The sequence below is a fragment of the Nilaparvata lugens genome, chromosome 12, assembly GCF_014356525.2.
Source record: "Nilaparvata lugens isolate BPH chromosome 12, ASM1435652v1, whole genome shotgun sequence".
Lineage (NCBI taxonomy): Eukaryota > Metazoa > Arthropoda > Insecta > Hemiptera > Delphacidae > Nilaparvata > Nilaparvata lugens.
The window spans coordinates 27824865-27851791 of record NC_052515.1 but is presented as its reverse complement, the minus strand read 5'-3'; the positions used below and the strand labels follow the sequence as shown (position 1 = coordinate 27851791).

The 26927-nt window shown below is 33.3% G+C and overlaps 2 protein-coding genes across 3 annotated transcripts in view; one reads left to right on the top strand and one right to left on the bottom strand.

Annotated features, from left to right (window-relative positions):
- The window catches only part of LOC111046277, a 43470-nt gene that overhangs the window by 12855 nt on the left and 3688 nt on the right, over nucleotides 1-26927 (bottom strand). Inside the window, exons 3-4 of the mRNA XM_039439500.1 lie at nucleotides 20975-21083; nucleotides 16036-16204 (exon numbers count right to left, since the gene is read on the bottom strand). Of these exons, the coding sequence (XP_039295434.1) occupies nucleotides 16036-16204; nucleotides 20975-21083 (278 nt within the window). The remainder of the gene's footprint in view (nucleotides 1-16035; nucleotides 16205-20974; nucleotides 21084-26927) is intronic.
- On the top strand, nucleotides 1746-12213 carry LOC111046284 (LIRP). 2 transcript variants are annotated; one of them, XM_022331798.2, is made up of 3 exons: nucleotides 1746-2050; nucleotides 8275-8458; nucleotides 10566-12213. In XM_022331798.2, exons 2-3 carry the CDS (start codon nucleotides 8275-8277, stop codon nucleotides 10787-10789), a joined length of 408 nt encoding a protein of 135 aa, XP_022187490.2. In that variant the 5' UTR covers nucleotides 1746-2050; the 3' UTR covers nucleotides 10790-12213. The 2 variants fall into 2 exon arrangements, with proteins under 2 accessions (XP_022187490.2, XP_022187491.2); XM_022331799.2 differs by lacking the exon at nucleotides 1746-2050 and adding an exon at nucleotides 5838-6074 and having other exon boundaries at nucleotides 10566-12145.

Sequence of the window (26927 nt, the reverse complement as noted above, 5' to 3'; positions counted from 1 at the left end):
GCCATCAAAAATACATCTATTCAAAATTCCATAAACTGTCATTAGGAAGCAGCAATGATGCAATTTTAGCAATTTGAAACTAAATTAGGAAATTGATGAAGTTTTGGGCAATAGCCTGTTTTTCATTTCCGATCATTGTATTGTTTTTGCTAACCTTATGAATAAATAAATAGATTAGTGTTTTGTATTCCAGATTTCCATAAACTGTGAGGATAAGGAATGTTTCAGGTTGTCATATCAATTAAACATACACAATTAATCAATTTCTCGAGCAAGCAACACGATTTTCCAAGTGACTTGAGTTCAATTAAAATTAGGACCCTTTGATTGTTTGTTAACTCAGGTAGAAATATAATATACAAAACAGTAAGGGAGCATTCATCTCAAACTGTCAGCATTGATTTAATGGGAAGCATTGATGCCTATCTATAAGTAATGCTGACAAATGGTGGTGAATTTTAACGTAGGTAGAACATGCAAATCATGAGAGAGAAAGGGGAAATAAGATGCGAGGTAGGAAAGACAAGAAGGAAAGAGTTTTCCGAACAAGTGAACTTTGATAAGAAAATGGTGGAAGGAGCTGTCATATAATATGTTTGGTGAATCTTTGATAATATGTATTGAAGATGAAGGTTGGAAATAGAGTAAAGGGAGGAAGAGAATGAGAACCAGAAAGAGAAGTGAAATGAATGGGAGAAAACGGAAGAGGCGGAAGAAGAAGAAGAAAAAGAAGATGATGATGAAGTAGAGGTGGATGAATAAGACGAAAAAGAATTCGAAATACACAAAGCATCGGTAGAAGATAATAAAATAAATTCTTCTAACTAGTAGTTCTGTGAACAGTAGACCTCACGCAGTTTTCTCATCCATAAGTATCTGATGCCACCTGTTCTAGTTGATTCACTTGAATCACAATTCACAGTTGAATCATAATTTACTCTTAAAAACTGTTATTTGTTTTCTCCAAGATCAAAAACTCACTTATGTTAATAAACTCAGTTCACGTTTGAATTTGTATCCCATATGATACATATGATTATAATTTCTTCAGCATTATTCAGTTCATTTAATCATTTTTTTTTCAATCACCTATTAAATTTGTTCTTCAAATGTGAGAATATATTGATACTAATGGGCATTATTAATTAAATTACAATTATTAATTAAATAAACAATTAAATAAATTAATTGTTCTGTCATTACAGCTGTTATCTCAGCAAAACGCTTCGAGCAAACTTTTTCGAGATGAGGTTTTTGTATTTCAAATTTATGTTGTTAATTTTTCCTTTGCTACTCTATTTTTGGGGTTAAACTATTTTTCTATTATCATAAATTGTAATTTTTCAGTAGTTTATCTATTGTTTATTCTATGTTAGGCTAGGCGCCCACCAGTTAGTCAAGTCAAGACAAGACAAGACATGATCAGACACGTTTAGTCACCAATACTTCACATTGTTGCTTATGACGCAACTCACACTGATCAGTCATTGCAATCAGACATGTCTTCGTAAGCAACTATGTGAAGTATTGTGACTAAACGTGTCTGATCATGTCTTGTCTTGACTAACTGGTGTGCGCCTATCCTTAGAAGCATATTGTTGATTTAGTGTATGAGCGTGCACGTTCACCCATTAGTTGCCGGCCTAATGACGTAAGAATGTATGACGTCATGTGTATTATGCATGTTGTACCGTTAGCCGCTAACGGTTAACGGCTATTCTACCAAGGATCTCACACCTATTCAAATGCGTTGATTTATTCAGTGACAATATTCTAACCTGAAAACATCCCACCCCCAATCGTTACTTTGATTAATTTACCGACACGTTCAACCTGAAAACATCGCTTCTTAATAGCATCTTTCACGCTTGAGGTAGTTTTAATAACCTACGCAAATCTTGGGTTAATAATTGACCATTTTCTTGGAACTGAGGTTTGCTATATAAACGAAGGGACTCCTAGAGTTGGTCACTTGAGCCCTGCTTATACTGCGGCCAATAGCAAGCTTCCCTCCAGGTCCGAAGTTCATCTAATCAAGGAGACTTACAAGGTAGGTGAAATTGATTGGATATTTTTCTCATTAATTGTTTAGAACTTGTGTAGGCCTATGTTAACTTGTAGGGATCTGTTAATAGCACTAGTAGCCGAAACAGGTCGTGTCAAAATAATTTAAAAGGGTACTAAGATTTATATTAGAAGTATTTAAGATTTATATTAGAACTTGTATGTTCAGAGCTTGTGTATGTTAACTTGTAGGATCTGTTAACTTGTATGTTTAGAACTTTTGTATGTTTACTTCTACCTTATCCTTGAATTACCGTACATTAGAGAAAAAATATCAAGGTAGGTGAAATTCATGAGTGTCATTTATCTCAAACTGTTTAGAACATGTTTACGGTATTTAGTAGGGCTAAATTCTTTATCCTTATATTGGAAGGAAAATCTAATGACAGCCATGTTATAGGATTTTGAATATTTTGTGAAATAAACACGTGGTACCCGTCTTCATTTTTCTATTGACACGACATGTTTCAACACTTCTGGTCTTAAAATTGAAAAGTGTTATCAAAACTTGTATTAAAATCAAATAACATAGTATACAACCTCTGAAAGAGTTTAGAAGAATATACATATTTTTTGCATAACTTGAGTAAAGCACATAACCAAGAGCGCACATAGAAAACATAAAATAATTAAAGAGCCTAAAGCTCTGCTTTCTAACGAATTTCTGTTCTGAAGGACAAATATAATACAATATTATTAAAAAAGTATTTTAATAGGGTTAATTGAACTCTTTAATTATTATAGAAATCACTAGTGAACTTTTTATACCTTAGTTTAAACACAACTACTTTTAGAACTCATGCCATTTTCAAGTGTCAAATAGAATGATTATTCTTCAGTAAACAAAAATATTTTACCTTTATTTAGCAACTGACTTATTTTATATCAAATATTAGGTTACGATTAGCATATGATAATTAATAACATTTGTATTATTTCCGATTTTTACTTTCCTTGCCCTATTACCATAGGTAAGGAAAGTATTGCTTTCCGAAAAAATTTAAGGTACCCGAATTTCTAAATTTCTATACGTTTCAAGGTCCCCTGAGTCCAAAAAAGTGGTTTTTGGGTATTGGTCTGTATGTGTGTGTGTGTGTGTGTGTGTGTGTGTGTGTGTGTGTGTGTGTGTGTGTGTGTGTATGAGTGTATGTGCGTCTGTGTACACGATATCTCATCACCCAATATTAACGGAATGACTTGAAATTTGGAACTTAAGGTCCTTCCCCTATAAGGATCCGACACGAACAATTTCGAACAAAAATCTATTGACAGCTACGTTATTGGATTTTGAATACATTGTGAAATAAACACGTGGTACCCGTCTTCATTTTTCTATTGACACGACATGTTTCAACACTTCTGGTCTTAAAATTGAAAAGTGTTATTAAAACTTGTATTAAAATCAAATAACATAGTATACAACCTCTGAAAGAGTTTAGAAGAATATACATATTTTTGCATAACTTGAGTAAAGTACATAACCAAGAGCGCACATAGAAAACATAAAATAATTGAAGAGCCTAAAGCTCTGCTTTCTAACGAATTTCTGCTCTGAAGGACAAATATAATACAATATTATTGAAAAAGTATTTTAATAGGGTTAATGGAACTGTTTAATTATTATAGTAAATAATCACAAGTAAATTTTTTCTACTTCAGCTTAAACACAACTAGTTTTAGAACTCATGCCATTTTTAAGTGTCGAACTGAATGATTATTCTTCAGTAAACACACCGTTATTTAGCAACTGACTTATTTTATATTTTTTTGAAATCAATATTAGTTACGATTAGCATATGATGACTGATAACATTTGTAGCATCTGTCTTATTTTAGATTTTTCGTTTTAAAAATTCTTTCAAACATTAGGTTATGATTTTCAGCATGGTTAATGCTTAGCATTATTATGTTTATTCAGTTTCAAATGCAGATAAATATGGAATTTTTTTCCAATTTCATACTAATACAGTATGTCCAAAATTCAATTTTACATATTATTTTGGGTGTAAGTGCACGTCCAGTGCCAACATACCTATTATCAAATTTTTGGTTGGGATCGATTAAGTATGTTATTTTGAGCACAAAATCACAAAAATTAAACGGCGCTCACTATTGTTTTTTAAATAAACTAAGTTCAAAGTAGCACAATTTTACATGCATTTAACCTATGAGTAGCAGCCATTTTGATTATTTAAATCATCAAATTATGATATTCCTAATCTGAGTTTTCCTAACCCAAAGCTTTTCCTAACATAAAGCTTTTCCTAACCTACAGCTTTTCCTAACCTTAGCTACTTATGGTTGCTACTTATAGGTTAAATGCATGTAAAGTTCTGCTACTTTGAACTCTTGTGCTACTTTGAAATTTTGTGCTCAAAAAAACATACTAAATCGATCCCAACCAAAAATTTGATGACAGGTATGTTGGCACTGGACGTGCACTTTAGCCTTATTTTGTTTTATGGTTTGAGTTTAAAAAATAGCTAATGCTGGTTTTTATGTGGTATTAGCCTATTCCCAGATTTCAGTGCCAGTATATGCTCTTAAAATCTTCTTTGAAAATTTCTAACTCTGTCTAATATAGATAAGTAGCCTATAAAGAAGGTGCTAGTAATTTCTATAATAATTGAACAATATTTATTTTATAGTTTTCAAGAGAGTGTTCAAACATTGACATACTGAAGATCAAAATAACACCAAAAAAACTTCAGTCTTTCTTTCCAATGTATACCGCTAGGTAGAAAACTGCATTGTTTTTACAATGTGATCAGACATTGACAAAACAAAAATTTGTAAACACTTCCATTCTAAAGCGGGCCATTCACTATCCAATATTTTTTACAACGAGCGGTCCTTCAATTCCACGTCGGAACGTGAATGGGGTTGTTGTGGGCGGGGCTAATGCTGTCGAAAGTCTGGCATACTGTTCAACTGACTTGGCCAACCATGATAAACTGCCTATTCAGGTTTGATTTGGATTGTAAAGGTGCGTACAGACTGTCGCTCTGCTCCGCAACCGAACGTCACTCCAGCAGAGCGATTGATGATCGACCGGCGAGCAACAGTGGTTCGACCGGGGAACGCGAGAAGATCTAACATCTTCCGTAACGTTCATGATGGGTGCGTGGGCGGAGCGACTGTGGTTCGATGGTGGTACGAGGGCGGTACGAGGGAGGAGCGTGCTCGGTGCGGGTTGGAAGCGCGAATATGTGTACGCAGCTCATGTGAACGGAATGTTTGACTAACCAGTCGGAGCGTGAGTGGTGAAAGATCCAAAGTGGTTGACGATAGTAGTTGGAACAAACGGTTGGACAGTGAATAGCCCGCTCAACTAACGGTATCTTCTAATGTTAAAAAAAATCATTAGAATGTAGAGCTTTACTTCAACATTGCATAACTTAAATTTATTTTGGTAGAACTAGAACCAGGGTTTCTAAACAAAACGTAAGTTATATTTTTTTGTGAATAATCGGTCGTAGATAGATAGTTCAATTCCAAGATTATCATGAAAAGTTATATAATATTATTTATTCTTAGTTCATTATTCAATACAATACGCATAAATATCATTATTAAAAATTGATTGGATTTTCAAGATGCTGCAAAATAAAATTGTTCACTCTTCACTCCATAAATAGGTCAAATAATGAAATAATAAGGAAAGTTACATAGTTGAATTATAGTTAAAAATTGCTATGATTCTATGAAATTAATGATAACGCTATGAAACCTTGACAAAATTGTAAATAATTTATCAGAAATTCCCAAGACGTGAGACTCGTGTTACAAGCCAACCATGGTCTTAGTTGTGTCAACAATCCAGCCATGCTCTTATAAATCAGAATCAGTTAGTAAGTATTTCGGCAGTATTGTTTGAGCAGTTAACTGTTGCAGTATTGTTTTAGTTCTATATGTTTTAGTTTAATTATTAGAGGTTATATTCCAACTTCTAATCCATTAGTTCAAGATTAAGTTTTCTTACTCATTATTAAACCAAGTGAAAATTCAAAGTAAGTAATAAGTGATTTTCACAATATTTTAAGTAGTACCGTACTGTGTAAATTCAATAAAATTATTTGAAATATTAAATCAGACTAGCCTGAAAAACGTTTGGTTTATAACAAGAGACAGTTTAGTATAATGTGTATTAATATAAATATGTTAACTGTAAAGCTGCGTTTACACCAAAGCTATTAACAAAATGTTTAATTTTCCATCCTTATAGATTCTATTAGATTAAATGGAGCTTGACAAACACATGTGTATGATGAGTTTATTTCATTCTATAAGAACGGAGAAATGAACATTTTGTTAATAACTTAATCTTTATAGATTCTATTAGATTGAAAATAACTTATCATACACATGATGAACAAATGTGTTTGTCAAGTTCCGTTCAATCTAATAGAATCTAAAAGGATTAAGTTATTAACATTTTGTTAATAACTTAATCCTTAAGGATTCTATTAGATTGAACATAACTTATCATAAACATGATGAACATATGTGTTTGTCAAGTTCCGTTCAATCTAATAGAATCTATAAGGATTAAGTTATTAACATTTTGTTAATAACTTTGGTGTAAACGCTGCTTAAGACAAATGTTTACCCTAAAAATCCTAGAAAACTACATGTTTCAAATCTTAAATACACAAAATATTTGAAGAAAAAGAGACAATAACTCTAATTTAAACACAAACTGATTCAAATTCCTGTTTCAAACGATATTTCAAATTTTATTTTTATAAGTCACCAACAAGGATAATTTGTTGTATCATCTTAAAGTAGATTTGTAGACGAAATTTATTACTCTAAATGTATCCACTGCCTGCCTACTTCTATCTTCCCGCTCCAATATGTTATCACACATTTGAATACATGCATTATTTTCAACACTCTCATCGACCTTCTCTGCTACACTCTACCTTTGCTGTTCCCCTATATTATCACCCTTAAAGTGACAATAACTTCATGATAATTATTTTAAATACTGTATTCAGTGAAAGCTATAATATAAATAGAACTAAACAGAACTTCTGCTACTGCAAGTATTAACCAAAGAACTAAATAGTTATTATACAGTAATACTATGCCAGCAGTTGGTTAACTGCAATTTGTAATAACATATTTTATCTTTATATCCTAAACTATTAAATGAGCAATTTCTGTTTAGATGTTTATATGTTTGTATTTTACCGGATCTCGAAAAGGGCTCTAACGACTCTCACGAAATTCAGAACATAGTAGGTTTATAATCTTCGCAAATTTCATTCATTTGAGTTGTCTGATGATTTGCTGTCTCTGTAGGCATTTATTGGTTCCTTTTATTGAATTATACATCCTATAATATTAAAAGAGCAATTTCTGTTTGGATGTTTATGTGTTTGTATTCCACCGAATCTCGAAAACGGCTCTAACGACTCTCACGAAATTCAGAACATAGTAGGTTTATAATATGAAGATTCGATTGCACTAGGTCTCATCCCTGGGAAAACTCGCTGAAGGAAATTAAAATGATAATTATTATTCATACTTGGAAAAACAGCTGATTATAATTATTTCGTCGTCTGTTGGTGATGGAAGTGAGTGAGTGAGCTTAGTGCCGGTTGTAAAAAAGCCGAGTCATTCTCAATCCTGATTAATTCCAGTAGATCCATCTTTTTGAAATGGTCTTCTCTGGTTTGGTTCATGTGAAGTTAATCAAGATTAAAATCTAACCTGCTTTTGTGCAACTGGGCCTTTGTGAGGGAAATTGTTGCATTCCTCTGGGAATTAATCTCAATTTACTGTGATTAGATAGAAGATTTCTGTATGAATGTTATTATAATTTCTTCTTTCGTAATAAATTTTTTATGCTTTTGTACTCCAGAGCGAAGCTCGATCCCCGAAATTTATAATAAAGGAAAGAACTGGCTTATACACTTATGGTAAAGGAAATTCATGAATGACGCATCATCACGTCTGAACTACTGGACTGATTAACTTGATATTTTGCTTTAGATTATCAATTACCGAGTATGGCTATAGGCCTATTTTAAATTCATCAAGATCTCATTAGGTCCAGTCTGTCAGGTTTCTAATTAGTCCTTGCGGAGCACCAGCTAGTCTACAATAACTTCACTTCAAACATAAACTGTTTTTAACTATATGTTTATAAACATAAACTGATTTTAATTCATGTTTTAAACTATATTTAATGTTTATTTGTAGATGTTTCCAACAAGGATAATTCTGCTGATTTTGGGGATTGAGAGTATTCTGGCCAACAAGGATCTAGTGTTGATCTCCGAGGAACGACAAACGTTCCATGTATGCGGCCATCATTTGGCCACTCTCCTAAATCTCGTCTGCGAAGGAAACTACAATGGACAACTTAGCAAGAAATCCAGCACAGGTAAGTCTGATCAAATACAATACATGAAAACATATAATTAGAATAGAATTATGTAAAAACTAACAAGTAGTCCTGAAGAAATAAATCTATATTAGTATACAATTGTTTACAAGTTTGTGTTTCTTGAATGGTTCCATATTTTCTTAAATAACTCAATATTATTCGTTACAAGTGGTATAAATCTAATCAATTTATCAATTCAAGCCATATAGATTTAAAATTTATAGTTTTCATGTTTATTTTGGCCTAAATTTTATAAAAATTGTACACGTGAAATTCTAACCTTATCTTGGACTTTGTCACCTATAAATTTGGAAGAAAAATAGCACAAGGACTATCTTATTATTTTATATTCCAATGTTATTACATTAGTGTCATTTGCACTGTAAATACAGAAAATATATACACGTACGGGATAGGAAATTCACGAATAACTTATCATTACGCCTGAACTTTCGTTTTATTAAATTTGCAATTACACACAATCTGGCAACACCGTTATTTTGTAAGCTCTTAAGGTACTCAAGTCTCAATATCATTTCGTTCAGATTGGAGCAAATCTCTTCAATTTAATCATAATTCATTTAAATATGATTAATGATCGAATAATAAAGATAAACTGGGAGAGATTTGCTCCAATCTGAATTATAATGAACTGAGACTCGAGTCCCTCGCCAGCTGACAAAACGGCGTTGCCAGATTGTGTGTAATTGCAAATTAAATAAAACAAAATTCGTGAATTTCTCAAAATTAATCAAACAAATTGAGACTCAAGTAACCAGCCGACAAAAGTGGGTGTCCCGGCCCTGAGTTTGACCGCCATATTGTGCTCTTGGAACTCCAGAGATAGACTCGTGGAACTGAGAAAGCCTGACCGCTCTATATCTGTGCGAACCCTTAGATCTATAGTGCTTATTTTATTTTATCATTGATTGCTATGAGGATTGAATTTTAAAGGTATTTTGAATACACTAATTCTATATATTGGCCCTTAATTTGTATATTATTTCCGAGGTTCTCAACATTTTTTCTAAATGTATTTCAAATTCAGATCCTTCCGCTGGTTTATTTTTTCTGTCAATCTTTGTGTCGATGTGTGAACACTCCTATAATAACCAAGATCTATAGTGCCATTTTTATCATTGATTGTTATAAGGATTGAATGTTAAATGCATTTTGAATACACTATTCGATATATTGGCCCTTAATTTGTATATTATTTCCGAGGTTATCAACATTTTTTTTTAAATGTATTTCAAATTCAGATCTTTCCGCTCCGGTTTATTTTTCTGTCAATCTTTTTATCGATTTCTTAGTTTTCTTCAACGGTCTTTCCAAGTAGCAGTAAATCTGTGTTTTTTGACCATTTCTTAGTCTTTTTCAACGGTCTTTCCAAGTATCAATAAATCTTTGGTTTTTTGACAATTCCTTAGTCTTTTTCAACGGTCTTCCTAAGTATCAATAAATCTTTGGTTTTTTTGACAATTCCTTAGTCTTTTTCAACGGTCTTTTCAAGTATCAGAAATCTGTGTTTTTTGACAATTTCTTAGTCTTTCACACGGTCTTTCTAAGTATCAATAAATCTGTATTTTTTGACAATTTCTTAGTCTTTTTCATTTAATATGAATAATTACCACATATCAATTTCTCAACTACACAAAAAAAGTAATAATAATTCATTTGGACACTTGATAATGGCATGATCATGACCGGCTGAAGCCGGTAGTGTATTCGAAAAAAGAATATAAGTGTACTAGTAGCTCTATAAAGAAACCTATCAAGTAGCCATATATAAATAAATAGAAAATAAATACGAATAGGGATTACAGATAAAAAATGGCTTCGTATAAAATGAGCGCTGCTATCCAGAGATTGTCAGATGGTGTAAGGGTAAGCATTCCTGACCGGCAATTGGGAAGTACTGTGGTCGATTCCTGGGCTGACAAGTAGTGAGTAGCGCTCATCGAATTTCCATCTAGCTGTTTACCCTGTTGTCAATATTTGCAGTAGCAAAGTCTTCGGGGTGAATTACAGCATTTAATTTGGATTTTCGTTTAATAATAATAATGAATACGGATTATTAAGTAGAAAAACTATTGTGTTCTAGGCGAAATAGACTGGCAGAGAGAGATGGAACAGCAGCAATTAGAGACAGAAGATTCGCTCAACGATCTCGTCTACCAGTTTCCGTTTCGGTCGCGAGCGCATGCGAATGCGTTTCTCGCCCCCGACGGTGTCTTCAGACGCCACACACGAGGCATAGTCGAAGAGTGTTGCAAGAAACCCTGCACCAAATACGAGCTCAAAATGTACTGCGCTGATAGCAAGTAAATTCAAATTAGAGTAAAGTGATATGGACGGTAATAGCCTATTGAACGTTCTTTGTGATTTAATTAATTTTGAATGAGATTATTTTAGGATTAAGTTAGTTTTAAATGTGATTAAGTTGTAAGTTTTAAATATGATTAAGTTGTAATTAGATAGGTTTTGAATGAGGTTAAGTTAAAAGATTGAATTAACTTTGAATGAGATAAAATATTGTGATTAATAAATTTTTAATCTAATTAACTTGTGATTTAATAATCTAGTGATTAACTTTACTTTGAATGAGATTAAGTTGTAATTAAATTAATTTTGAATGAGATTAAGTTGTGATTAAATTAATTTCGACTGTAGTTGAATCAACTTTCTTTAACCAATAGTTCACGATTTGATTTGACTGTTATTGCCTTGACTTTCTTCAACCAATAGTTGACAACTTGATTTAGATTCAGTTTTAAACGATTAATGCTGAATTTCCTTACATAAGTTTCAGAGTCCGGAAACCTGGTTCAGAGAAAATAATCTTTCCATGACTTTTAATGTGATTGGTAGAGAAATAGCTGTCATATTATAACTGAATAATTTGAACTAACAAAATTTATTTGTTTAATAGTTGTTTTGTTCTCAAATTATTGAGAGATAATATAGAATTTATTGTGATTGATTGGAAAGTAGCTGTCATATTATTTATGTATTTCAAGAACTTAATTTAATTAGGAGTGAATAGTCAAACCTAAGGCCCGGTTGCACAACAGCCGGTTAACTTTTATCCGTGATTAATTTCACGAGAACCAATCAGAGAAGGCGTTTTTGAAAAGGCGGCTTCTCTGATTGGTTCTCGTGGAATTGATCACGGTAAAAATTTAACCGGCTGTTGTGCAACCGGCATTAAGATTATTGAAAAGTAGGAACTAATCGTGTTTTGATTCTGGATAATTTGAAAGAGAAATCGGAATGTATGAAGGGATAATTTTCGCTATGATTTCAAACGATTGAAGAGGCATTTGGGAATTATGATAAATTGTGATTCACTGTTTTTATGTTAAATAGGAATTCAATGTGGTTCATCGAATTTACCTTTTGTTGGGAAGGGAAGTAGGATTCAGAAGGAAGATTAATGTTTTGATTTCAAACGTTTGAAAAGATATAATGCAATTCATTGTGATTGATTGTACGGAATTTATTGTAATTTATCTGAGTACACCCTTGCGATTCGCATGACGGCGACAGTAGCAGAAGAATTTCCAGCTTTTGGAATGTGGTTGAATAGTTGAAATCGTCGCCATCAAGCGAATTGTAATGGTTTGCACAAAACATAACAATATTGTTTTCATTGCAAATAATTATATATTGATATCTTACCGTAATTCATTGTGATTATTCAATTATTGTTCTGAAATGTTGTTTGAATGTTCAAATAATATTAAAAGAATTTATTGCGATTGAATAAGTTATAATTGATTTTATATCAACAAACAGTTAAAAGATACAGTAATACAAAAACTGTATTTCTCTAGATTCAATTATTATTACTTTCATTTTCGATCATGAATGGACTTAAAACTAAAATATTAAACTAACTAACCTTAAATACCAAATTAAGGTGGCCACAAACGACAGGACAAGTGTGTTGAACATGTTGTGAGCACATACATGCTCATCATTCATGTTGAGTAATCAGCGAGAGGCTTCAAACAGAAAACAGCTGTTTGACAGCATCTTCTAACATAAAATAAACATTCAATAACAATAAATGAAATACTGGAAAATTGCAAATTGTAATGAATATCGGGGCACCTAGCTTCGCTCGTTATATTTATTCATTGATAAACAGAACACAATTCTATAAAATGATCGTGTTTATATTTCACAGCTGGCTATACGTCAGCTTATGAATTTCGGGGATGCGATATTTTGATTTTCCACAGAATCACTCGCTCACTTTCTACTATCCACAGACGACGAAAGTCTCAGCTGTTTCAGCCAAGGATGAGTTATCCTTTTAATGTCGTTCAGCGAGTTTTTCCAGGAATGAGACCTAGTGCAATCGAATTTTTATATCATAAACCTACTATGTTCCAAATTTCGTGAAAATCGTTAGAGCCGTTTTCGAGATATGTTGAACATAAATAACCATATATGAATAACCAGATATAAAAATACAGAAATTGCTCGCTTAATATAATAGGATACAATAATAGAGCAGCGAAAAAAAACAAATCAAAGATGCAAAAACCTAACCTCAAAAATCTTGTTCAAAGCCTTTTGCTGTGATGACACAATAATGTATGACGACATGTGCGTACACTCATGCTCAAAACATACTTGTTCTTTCGTTAGTGGTCACCTCACCCTTACTGAATTCCTTTTTTCAAGCGGCATTTTATGTTAGAGTGAAGCATAGTGGGGCGGAGAAGGTAGAGTGTAGAGTAGAATAGAATAGAATGAATTTTTTATTCGTTGACGTAGCGAAGTTTGACAGTAATATCCACTCGACCACGTTGTTAGCAGAAAATACAATACAAAATATACAATAAAAAAAAACAAGGATATCGTCAAATTTCACCAAAAAATTATTAAAAACTTTAAAACAGTACCATGGTTTCACGTTTACCAACGCATCATCAGCTGTACTGAGGAATGAGGATACAGAAACATTCTTAACCTAATCTTAGGTTAAGATTAACCGTGAAACCATGGTGCTGTTTTAAAGTTTTTAATAATTTTTTAGCGAAATTTGACAATATCCTTGTTTTCTTATTATGGAGAGATTACACAACATCACCATCAATTCTACTAATTTTAACAAAAGATGACATTAAAATTTTATAAATATGAGAGTTCAATATTAGAATCTAAAAGGCTTAGAAAATAAGTGTTTTTCAATAAACTAAATCACTTTACTGCTGAAAGAAAAGGCAAAAGATATTAAAATAAATGAATAGACAGGCTACTGAAGAAAATGAACGATTCAGATCAGTAAGAATTGGAATCAGCGATGTATCAGTGGGGTAGCCGTCTAGTTGTCACCCCGACTCCTTGACACCTGGTCATTTTGGCCATAGGCGACTACTTGTACCCTCGTAAAAATATACCATTGCCGTCAAGTTGTCCCCCCGACTACTTGACACCTACTCGACCAAAGGTGCCAACTAGTCATGACCGTATACAACAACTTGACACCTCGTACCCTCGCATCAGGGTGTCCCCTCGACTAGTTGTCACCTCCTTAGAAAAGAGACAAGTAGACGGGGATGGCTGCACGCTAGCGTCAAGGTGTCACCCCGACTACTTGTCACCTACAGAGCACCAGTTGGCACAACTTACACCCCCGCGGCGTAGGGAGGAGGGATCAAGCAATTTTTATTACTGGTTATGATGTAAAATTGAATTCTAAGCACTTTTGGTTCAGTAACATTTTCCCGTCAAACGCACGTATCGGGAGATATTCGCTGTCTATTTTTAGGACAAATTTTTTCGAGTTGGTTGAAAACAGAAAAAAATGAATAATAAGCCCTTTTGATGACTGAACCAGATGTAGAACACAATTCTAAACACATTTTGCTTAGTTATATTTTCCCGTCAGACGCACCGTTTACGAGTAAATTGAGCGTAATGATAGGACAGTCAAATTTTCATACATCAATGATATGGCAGATGAAGCTATCAGTCTGGTTATCAACTGAGGTATTACATGAAGTCTTATTATATATATTATATCAAAATTAGGAATCTTAAGGCCTTTTCATATAGAACTTGATAGTGAGGCTTTATTTTCCAACTTTCAAATGAAGAGCCAGCCGGAATGGTGATTTCTTGTGGAGTGGAGTCGAGGGGATAGGTTGTCGTGACCGTGGACGACTACTTGTACCCTCGTGAAAATATACCATTGCCGTCCAGTTGTCACTCCGACTACTTGACACCTACTGGACCGGAGGTGCCAACTAGTCATGACCGTAAACGACAACTTGACATCTCGCACCCTCGCGACAGGGTGTCCCCCGACTAGTTGTCACCTCCTCAAAAAGGAGACAAGTAGACGGGTATGGCTCACGTCTACTTGTCCCCTGAAAACCGGTTTCAAAAGGGTACAAGTAGTCGGGGTGACACCTAGTCGCGTACCCTCAGTGACGGTAGCTGAGAATGCATGTATCTGAGAGTCCCCGCTTCCTTCTATCTTCTACCCTACCACCGCCGCTCCACTATGTTCTTACACATTTGAATTCACGCATTAATTTCAACACTCTTAGCTACCTTCTCTGATACACTCCACCTTCGCCGCTCCACTTAGTATCCAGCTTGAAACAAATCACTGGCCAACTATAAATTTGAAATACATTAATGGACGAAAAAAATTTATTCTACAGAAAATAAGTAGAAAATATCCTTCTATTTGATAGTAATATGAAACAGATCTGTTAATTTGTTAGAAAATAAGGGCCCGGCCACACAGGGAGCAATCTGTGATCCCATAGGTATCTATTTCCATAACTAAATCGCAAATCTTTAACTCTTTGCAGTCTAAAGGTACGTCCACACATGCCGAACCGAACATCGAACCGTGCATTCCGCCGTACATAGCGCCGTTCAGCGAGCATGAGCATAGTTTCATAATGTTATATTATAAATCAGCTGTTAAACATTCGCCATACTGTAATCCGAACCGTCCGCTGTGCCGCTCGCCGCTCTTTTAACGTGTTTGCATGTTTTCCACTTGTGATGGATAGCCAAAATTGTACAGCGAACGGCATGGCGAATTGTAATCGAGGGCTCTGATTTGCTAGAAAGTTCAGCGTTCGAAGTACGGCGCGGCGAATGTTTAACAGCTGATTTTTAACATTATGAAATATATGCTCATGTTCACTGAACGACGGAATGCACGGTTCGCTGCGCTGTTCGAGGTTTGGTTCGGCATGTGTGGACATACCTTTACGTGCTGCACGACAAACGCTCAAGTCTGTAAGCACCCTTGGAATTGAATTGAAAATGTCTTTATTCATAAAGTTCAGTTCAGTTCACGTTTATTGCCAATTGCCAATTAAAATATTCAAGACATATTACAAACTCTTTATAATATGACATATCATTAAAAAAATATAATAAAATAAACATAATTGCTCATACATATACTTGAATGAAATTAAAATAAAATGTACAAATACATCCGAAAAGAGTCACAACATACAGATATAGAATCTCGAATCGCTCTCTGTGTGGCCGGGAAATAAAGAGTAGAATTTTGACAAGAAACTAACTTGGTTAGAGCCCTGTGGTCACGATGTGCCCTGGTGCGAAGGTTCTCTAGCAACGCGAACTGCTGATCGGAATACGCTCTAACTCTCTCCTCGGTGGCCGCTGATTCCCGCTGAATGTAGGACAACAGCTGCTGATGCAGACCGCTGATCCCAGACTGGTTTCTGTCTCCTAGACAATTACAAACAAAATTTATTCATAAATGAACAAAGAGAATAATCATAATTAATCATTTCCTCAACACAATAGACTATAAGTGCCAAAGCATATTGGAGCGGCGAAGTCCAAAGCATATTGGAGAGTGTAGAAAGTAATGCATGTGGGGGCGCGACAATCGAGGCCTGCGACAGTTGAGGTCTGCGACCTTGAAGGACTGAATTTCAGTGTGTAGGCTCTTTAAAGGATAAGCCCTAAGATCCTTTTAAGTTCATATGCTTTTTTTATGAAGGAAGTTTCCATTATTTGGCGACAGTTGAGGACTCTTTAATTTTTGTACAGGCCAGACAGTTGAGACCTGCGACCGTAGAGGACTCTATGAATTTTGTACAGACCCGACAGTTGAGACGTGCGACCATAGAGGACTGAAAATCAGCCTGTACAAAAATTAAAGAGTCCTCAACTGTCGATTGCAGCAGGCGACAGTTGAGGACACATCCTACTGCGATACCAGACTGTACCTGTCCTAATGGGTCAATAGTGCATCTTTATCTAGTGTATAATAAATTTTAAGAAATATATGTTGTAATGATTATAGCATCTGATTAGTAAAAACCAAATAATGGAAACTTCCTTCATAAAAAAGCATATGAACTTTGAAGGATCGTAGGGCTTATCCTTTGAAGAGCCTACACACTCACGGATTTCGCCCGAGCCGAGCCGAGCAGCGCCCGTAGCCCTGCATGGATTTGGCCTGGCTCGGCTCGGGAGAAAATCGCCTATAGTGAGGTCCACATTATAATGGCAATGTACGATTGACAATACTGTTGCTGTCCTTTTCTATCATACAACAAAACAGATAGCACTATCTCTCTCTCGCTTTGCAATGTTGTATATTTGCCAGAATATTTTATATTTACTTTTGACAGTGACTGTACAAAACTGAACAAAAAATTCTCAGCCGCCATTTTTTTCTTCATTCTATCAAAATACTTGAGTACACAAGTCGTATAATTGATTTAAAATGCATTTTTGAAACGATGAAACAATTTTTAAACATTACCGTATGAGAAACACAAATTAAAATACCTGAAATGACATTTTAAAAGTTGATAACCCTCTATGCTTCAGTTAGCCTACCCGTATAGGTTAGACCTACTCGTACCGGTATAAATAACATTGAAAAGTTATTTCAAAATTAATCCATTGAAATTACTCATTTTTAAAGAGGATTTCTATTTTTCTATTATTTTAAAAAGAAATTGGAATAGAATTCCTATCAAATAACTCAATTTCTTTTGTTTTGAAATTCAGATCGGTGTATCACAGCTTTTTAAATTAGCCGCCATTTCAGGTTTGTATAAGAATAAAATCTGATCTCACTTATGGAAGCAAATTTTTGAATCAAATTATGAAAAAATATATTTTCTTGATTAATTTGACATTAAATTGATTATTTTATCAAGGAAATGATAAATATTATTGAATTAAATTTAATGGGATGGATTGAGTAACAGCTGTGTACAGTCAGTGGCAAAATGGAGAGAATTGGCAACGTTTTTCTCCTATCTTTCTTCACTGCCATTATAACGTGGACCTGACTATATACACGCCGAGCCAAGACAGGCCAAATCCGTAGGTGTGTAGGACTCTTTAGGGGTTTTCAGAACGAAAATAGGCCTAAGACACTTGGTATGATAATTGGTACAACTGAGGTACATTTACAGTTGTAAATTTGCAATACTTATTCATAAGATGGAAAGAATAATGGCATATAAGATATTAGTCAATTGCTGGTAAATCCATAGTAATTAAATTATAATTCTTTTGATGCGGTCTGCCATTCTGGAGACTTTGAAAATTCGGTTATTGACATCGACGATCCTGTGTTCAAATACCGAACGGCCGAACTGTATAGTCTGGTTTAAAAGTAGGATGTAGCGCAGGCGACATTTGAGGACTCTTTTTCAGGAGTCCTCTACGGTCGCTGGTCTCGACTGTCGCAGGCCTCTTTTGTCGGTGGTCTCATTTGACTCGACCCAATGCATGTTATCTAAATGTATTCTTTAAATAGAATTGGTCTATTTTTCAGATTGATTTCTACAGTTTGTCAATATTATTATTAGCGTATGGCTTTCAATGGTGGGGAGACCCAAGGGTAGTTCCACCTCGTCGTATATAGTCCAAAGTTCCCTAATTTTTGAAAACCGGACACTAAGGTTATAGTGAGCACAATACTTTAAATTTACACTTTACACTTCGAAATAAAGATCTTTTTGATGTTAAAAATTCCAAACATATACAAAACCCAAAACCACTCAGCCAAGTTTAGAAAATATTAAATTCAAGTTTGTCAATACAATCATGACAATCCATCTGTATTATTTTGAGAATATCATTTTTGTAAGTTGAAAGTTGAGTCGTGAAATCAATTATTCTTCCACGTAAATGGTTAAACGATTTAATTTCCAATGTGTGAGTTATGATCGTGTGATTTATCACGTTCATTAACTGAGAAATAAAGGCAATGTTATGATTTTACTCCGTGCTTCATACAAACTATAGTGAATGGTCTTTGGTCTGCAGATCAAGGTCTTTGTTTGGAATCAAGGTCTTTGTTTGTTCTTTATTTTCATTCATTTATTTATTATTTTCACAAGAAAGCACTGAATGGGAGAGGTAAACTAAGGATACTCCTTGTACTATTTCTCTCCCAAATTAAATAAATAAATGTTTATTTCCCAAAAAACTAAAACTACAACATCAATTACACAAAATATTAGATAAATTACAATTACATACAATAGTTAGTTACAAAAAATTCTTATAATGTGTCCTCTACATGCTTAGTTCATTCTGTATGGAAATTGACCTACTCCACTCCACTATGGCCTACCATGTTCTAGAGTAGGTTTTGTTTGTTTTTTCTGTGCGGATTATTAATTAGTTAGTGTTAAGTAAGTCATTAGGTGGTTAGTTGTTGTTTGAAATAATGTTTTCTATGTTCTGTCTTCCTTTGCTCATCAACCAATTGTGTACTATTGTTTTGAACTTTCTAGGATGATTAATCTGTAATCTGTTTAAAGTTTGCAGGGAGTAGATTATATAATTTTGGTGCTAAATGATTGAAATGTCTCTGGTATAGTGCCTTCCTTGCAACATTGGTGATGAGAAGATTCCTGTATCTGGTGTTGTGGTTGTGGTTTCTGGTTTGAAATGTTGTTGGGTTCTTGTGTAATCAGCATAGTATCTCCTTGGAGTAAAGCTGTCTTGGATCCATCACGTCAAACTCATAAATCCATGGCTGGTCAGAAAGAAGGTTTTCTCATGGTTCAATGTTAGCAGATTTTCACTCAATTTAGATAAAATTTTAAAAGTCCGAAATAGGGTTATGATTACATTCTTCGATTCTTCTAAAATTTCGTCCATTTTAATCGAAAATAACAGAAACTGAAAATTTATATTGTTTGAAGAATTGCTTACCTGAAAGAGTCTTGTATTGAGAATCATTTATAGACTGTCTTAGTTCGGGCCGAAATAATAGTATTTTCAAGATCGGGATATTTCAAGGAAAGTAGTGTTTCAATCACTTAATCTTGTAAACAATTATTCCGGTTTAAACTGCCCGAACTGAGACAGACAGCGAGAAAGTTTCTCAGGAATAATTGAAATTATTTTTCCAATTGGCAAAAGTAGTCGGAAGATAGTATTTTGGTCTCCAAGGAATTTTAAAGTTAGGAGAGCGGCTGAATGGTAATAATTTCAATTATTTCTGAAAAACTTTCTCGCTTTCACCACCTACTTATCTTTTGAAACAAAAAAGTTTCTAGCATGTCGAGAATTTCATGTTTTCTGCTCGAAATGTCTCTACATTAACGAACATAATCATTAATTAAAAAATAACTATAAGTCGGATAAAAATGATACAGAAACCAATAGAGGAGACATTCTCCCTGTTAATTCTATATAAAATTATTACGCATTACGACGCCCCATAATTCTGAGAAAAGTGATATTCAAAAGAAAAACAAATCTTGGCGATGTTTCCAATTTTATCATAAAAGTTAAATTTCCTTTTAATCCTTCAACCCTGAAGGTTTTTTAGTACTACTAGGATATCGGGGATGATATTCTACATCCAATTCTGACGTTGAATTGGAAATTTGAGAAAGTTGCAATTTTACACGATTTGGCAACCCTGTAATTTCTTCGGATGGAGGGCCAAGTCTCAACTTATTTTACACAAACTATAGCAATAAAAAAGCAAGTTAATTTGAACATTTACTTGGAAACACAGTCATGTAGTCATTTCAATATAGTAAATACCTAATTACTTTGATGAACTATACATTCAATAGTTTCAATACTTTAGTTGAGTTATGTATCATTAATTTTCAGTTTCTATTCTTCTGCGTCCCATCCTCTTTTTCGCTTTCTCCTATTTTTCACCAACTGAAAGCACCGAACTGATTTATCAAGAGTACCACAGTATACGGGAACAAACAAAACCATAACGGAAATTATTTTAATTCAATTGATTCTCCATAATTATGATATTAGGCCTTGGTCCTGTATCTTTTGTTCTTAAGCAGAAGTTCAAGGGTGTGATCACATTGCATATAAGCTTGTGCGAGCAGGAACTTAAAAACACAAATCCATTAGATTGTTTGAGTCAGCTGATGCGAGTAAATACGCGATTTGGTAAAAACATAATCATTAGAGAAGAAATAATGATAAATACATGTGATATGAAAATAAAATAAATGTTTAAATGGCATTACTCACCAGATACTTTGGTGAAGACATCGTCATCTTCTGCATAATTGACTACGATATGAAAAATAGGAGAATAGGAGTCACTGTTCTTCAGGGACGTTATCACAGATGAGTCAGACTGCAAACAAAATTTATAACAATCGATTAATCAGAATTCAAAGTATGAAAGATAGTTGATTACAACGAAATACACAATCAGCATATAATCAAAATATCACCGCTCTGAGGTGAATAAAAGCAATATTAAATTTCGAATTCATATGCAAAGAATTTTTTTAGGATATCTGAAGGTATAGTGAGGTCCACGTTATAATAGCAGTGAAGAAAGATAACAGAACAACGTTGCCGACCCTCTATCCTGTCAATGCCTTCTAGAGACGGTAGCTGATACAGGTTTATTGATGTAATATTAACTGTTCATTCTCGTTTAAAATAATTATATTTTATTAAGCAAGATATTATAACTTTCAATAATTTTATAATGAATTTTCATGTAATATTTTGTTAGTAGATTATTAATTCTACATTGTTAAAAGAGGATCTGGCACCAGAGCAAAGCGAGAAAGATATAGCGCTATCCGCTTTGTTGAATGATAGACAAGGATAGCAATACCATTGCTAATCAAACACTGCCATTATAACGTGGACCTCACTATAGTGAGATTGATTTTAAACTGTCTGCATTCCTTGTGAATACCATCACTGGTTCCTTTTCAATTATTGCTGACAGTTTGAAGTGAAAATCATTACATTAACAATACGTGTTATCGGGAAGATAATCATTAGAATTGGAAGTGAATACCATTGTTTCTTATGGAAGTGTTCATACATTTTTATTTTGTTAATGTGTGAACACTCCCATAAGAATACCATTGTTTCTTATGGAAGTGTTCATACATTTTAATTTTGTTAATGTGTGAACACTCCCATAAGAACACCATTGTTTCTTATGGAAGTGTTCATACATTTTAATTTTGTTAATGTGTGAACACTCCCATAAGAACACCATTGTTTCTTATGGGAAGTATTCATAAATTTTTATTTTGTTGATATGTGAACACTCCCATAAGAATACCCTTGCTACTTATGGAAGAGTTCATACATTTTTATTTTGTTAATGTGTGAACACTCCCATAAGAATACCATTGTTTCTTATGGAAGTGTTCATACATTTTAATTTTGTCAATATGTGAACATTCCCATAAGAATCAATGGGTTTTTATTGGTTGGCAGCCGAGAAATTCATTGGAAAGTTACAATCAGAATACTACTCTTAGGGCCGTTTGCACAGTCAAAGCTTAAACTGAATTTAATCAGCTGGTGGCTTAAACTCAAAATGTAACACATTATAACAAACGAGACTTGATACGGATTCAATCCGGTTAAAAATGAAATTTAGTTTAAACTGTCACTGTGCAAACGGCCCTTAGTGTGAGATTGATGGAAGAATAATGATAGAATTAAAAAACGTATTTCAATACCAAAATTAATAGAATTGATAAAAAATTCATTTCAATACCTAACAAAATAATGTTATGTAATTTATTGAAAGAAAATACAAATGATAGTCTACTTTGTTCTATGGTGATCAAATTAAACAAGTATTTTTATATAATTGAGGAAACTCACTTCAAGAACAAAATAGTTTGTAATATCTTGTCACAGAATACAAACGATAGTCTACTTTTTTCTATGGTAATCTTAATAACATTAAACAACTCTTTTTCCATCCGAAATTCAAACTACTGTATATCTTTCTCCAATAAGTCACGTATTTTCCGACCTCTTATCAACTACTTATAAAAATAATGCTGATATTAACACCAGTTCGATCACTTTGTAAACATTTTCTGACGCTGATAATTAACTTTTCACGTTGTGATTGAAACCTTTGTTTACAAATATAACCTAGTAAATCGAAATTCACTTCTTCTGTCAGTATACCTTATAAATGCTCCCCTTTCAATACTGTCAAATTGTGACAGTTCCAAGTGAGTCTCAATATAGAGGAAAATGAACATCAGTTTACAGATGGAAATTAATGAAATATTACTATTATTCAAATGCTAATGAATTAATAATTATTATTAAACAATTTCCATCTAGCTGTTTACCCTGTTGTCAATATTTATTTCATTGGCAATCACAAATCATAATTATAATATATAATATGATTGGGAGAAGACAACAGTCATAGCCCTAAACTGTCTCCCAAATTTTTACAAATAAAAGTTTCAAAAAAGAATGAGGTTATGATTTGCAGTAGCAGAAGTCTTCGGGGTGATTTACAACATTTAATTTGGATTTTAGTTTAATAATAATAATTAGTTGTTGGTTAGTTGGCTATTTTTAATATAATGATAGTTTTTGAAAGTAGCTAACATCAATATAAACTGTTCTTCACCTCAAACTTAAGATAGAAGAATTAAATAACAAGCATATTAGACCTGGATAAGGAAATTATTGATGGAAACTAATGATAAATCACATATAAAACTCGATAAGGCTTTAATTCATCAGAAATCAAGACAGTTTATGGTGACAGTCACTTTCGACTGATTTATTGCATAAATGGGAAGCATTCATGTTCTTTATATAGAGAATGCTGACAGTTTAAAGTGAATCTCAAGGTAGCAGATTCTACTGCCAATTCTACTTTTTGACCAATATCTAAAAATTTCACCATAGACTGCAAAAGATATCGGATAAAGAAACAAGTGGTTACATTTCCAAGATATCTGATGTAACAAAAAATAAAAATGTCTAATACAGCAACATGTTATCAAATGAAAAGTTATAGAGATATCTGTGAAAAAAAAACAAGTTCATGATAGGTCATCTTACAAATAAATTTAGAAAAAACTGTAATTGATGAATTCTATTGGAAAATTGCTGCAGTGTATTGTATTTTTATTAAATAAAAAAATACTGAATTGATTAAAATTTTACATTCATTTGTTTTCTCTCATTAAGGAAAAGTCTGAGTTTTTTACTATTAGTATTTTATTATTACTAATTTACTATAGTAGTCATATTTTGAATTGAAAGATTGTACGACTTTTGATATAGTATGATTCAATTACTATCAGAATGCTAATAATGAGTATTGTATTGTTCGCTCTAACCTATTTATAAATAATATTATAGGTTGGAGATATATATTTTTTAGTAGGACTTCCCATGCTATTAATGAATAAACTATAATTAAACATGAAAAGTCGATCAAAATTTTACAATACTTGAAGAAAAAACTAAAATTGAAAAAGTGGACAAGAAATTGATTAATTTTTATATTTGATTACTGTGATAATATTGACATGAGCAAGCTTTTTTCATAATTTATTAATGTCTAGAATAGATAACAATGTATATAGTTCGTACATATACATAAATATGTATATAATTTGGCACTATTTGGCACAACTTCAAACTGACAGCGCATTCTTTAGAAATTATATCAATGCTTTTCATTCAACCAACGCTGACAGTCTGAAGCGAATTTTATTATCAGTACGTTTACTACGTTTGCAGTACGTGGTATTCAAGTTTCCAATTAGACCCTTACAGAGCAAAGATAATTGGGAAGGTAATCAATATCCAGAAAGAGGCACATTAATTTAATCTAATCATGAAGCTAAAGGTGAATTAAAATTATCAAAATAAATATGCTGTTAAGAATCACTGAACCCAAGAAAAGAGAATTCAGCAAACTCTGATAATATTGCAACTAAGTAAATAGATGAAAAATGAATTTATCACATTTAAAATAAATATTTGTTTGTCGATAAATAGGTTGATTTTTTCAAATCTGTCTAGATAAAACACGAACCAGTAACTGTTCATTTTTAGAGTAAAAAACATGCACCAATACATTTTTACCAATTTTTCAAATAAATGATGGAATGTTCATCATCTTTCTCTCGACTTCAACGTTTGTTGTCAAAAAAGCAGTCGTTAGGTCATGTCAGAGACCCTGAAATTGATCAGTTGCGACCTGAAAACTCTGACACCAGACCTGAGCCAACCAGGTCACTCGATATTATATATTATCATAGAGAAACTATAGCGTAAGTAGATATCCCATGGTATAGGGCGTTTATGTCGCAACTTTTACTGTTATCTCAAGTCGATTATTGTCGATTTTTACTCAGAAACCAGCATTGGTATACCAGCTTGCTCCACACACGGACACCATTGGTTTCTCTCTAGTATCCCACTGATGACCCATTCTGGAGTACTAATGTAATACGGGACTTGGAGAGGATTGAATGTTAAGTGACACATAACCTAGCTACATTTGGACTGTTGTATAAACTAGAATTGGAACCGTTTTGGGCTTATAAGCCTGTGGTACTTTTCTGTAAATTGTGTAATTCTGAATGAATAAATAGATTCATTTGAAAGTAAAAAAAAAATCAATTCTTCTCCGATCACCTGTAGAGCACTTCGTCTTTACACCTGGTACTTTACAGGTTTACCTGATTTAGTTTTGTTCAGGTTTAAGACTGTTTTCATTCAAACCTGTTGGTTGAACCTTAAACGTTAGGTTATAAAATTGTTAATGGTGTCAGGCGTCTTAGTGTCTGCTATTATTATATTGTATTATTTTTCACTGTTACCAATTGTATTGTCGGTCTTTGTATAATCTATTGTAGGGAATGACGTTGTTTGTAACATTTTTATGTTCCTTGACAATAAAAGATTGATTGATTGATAGGGTATGATCTCATTAAATGCATATATGTGCAAGTGGACGTCAGATCATGCATGAGCCGAAAAACAAAATCTGACATGTGCCAACGAAACACGTTATGACTTGCATGTAGCTGCTCACAATGAACGCAACCAGCAAGTGCACGCGTTCAGTGTGAGTGTTCCTATTGCTCTTCCCTTAGTTTGTTTCTCATCTGCAAGCTTGGTCATGCATAACCAAGTGTGCACTTACACATGTACGCATTCAATGTGATCACACCCTTAAGGCTGTGCAAAGGCTAAAAATAAACTTTTTACTCGTGATATTTTTCAAAGTTTTTTGATTTGTATATCATCAAGCTATAAAAATGAAAAAGTTTTCTCAGGAAAACATTTTTTGTGATCATTACTTTTTGAGATATGAGCGCCTGAAGTTTAAATTTTTGGGACAGAACATTTCAAATTCGGTAAAAGATAAATCCATGAGATTTAGAGGATAGATTCTTCATGGTATTGTTGAACTAGTAAAACAAAAATTTTCTGAAACTATCAATTTTTAAGATAGTTATTCAATTTACTGAAAATAACCAAAAATAACTTTTAATTGAGTTATTTTTGGTAAATTGAATAACTTTTCCAAAAATTGATATTTTCAGAAAATGTTTGTTTTACTAGAGCAACAATACCATGAAGAATCCATCCTCTAAATCTCATCGATTTATATCGTACCGAATTTGAAATGTTCTGTCCCAAAAATTCAAACTTCAGTGGCACATATCTCAAAAAGTAATGATTCGAAAAAAATGTTTTCCTGAGAAAACTTTTTCATTTTGATAGATTGATGATAATACAAATCGAAAAACTTAGAAAAATTATCACGATTAGAAAGTTTATTTTTAGCCTTTGCACAGCCTTAAGCCCCGCACATACACATCGATTTTGCCGTTCTTATTAATTCTATTAGATTAAACAGAACTTGACAAACATCATCTGTTTGAAATCAGCTGTTTAATCTAATGAAATTTATAAGGACGGAAAAAATCGTAGGAACAAAAATCGATGTGTTTGTAGCTAGCCTTACCTTATGTTTATGTTTGAATGGACGGATTCAAGGATCCAAGGTTCAAAGAACCTCACACGTCACACGGTGACACAAGGTGTCAAACTATCAATAAGATAACTGAAAAAACTACCCTTAAGTTACTACTGTTTAGTAGCTGGCCTTGGGGTGTGTTACTCCTCAGTGTAGGAGGTGTAAAAGTATAGACTG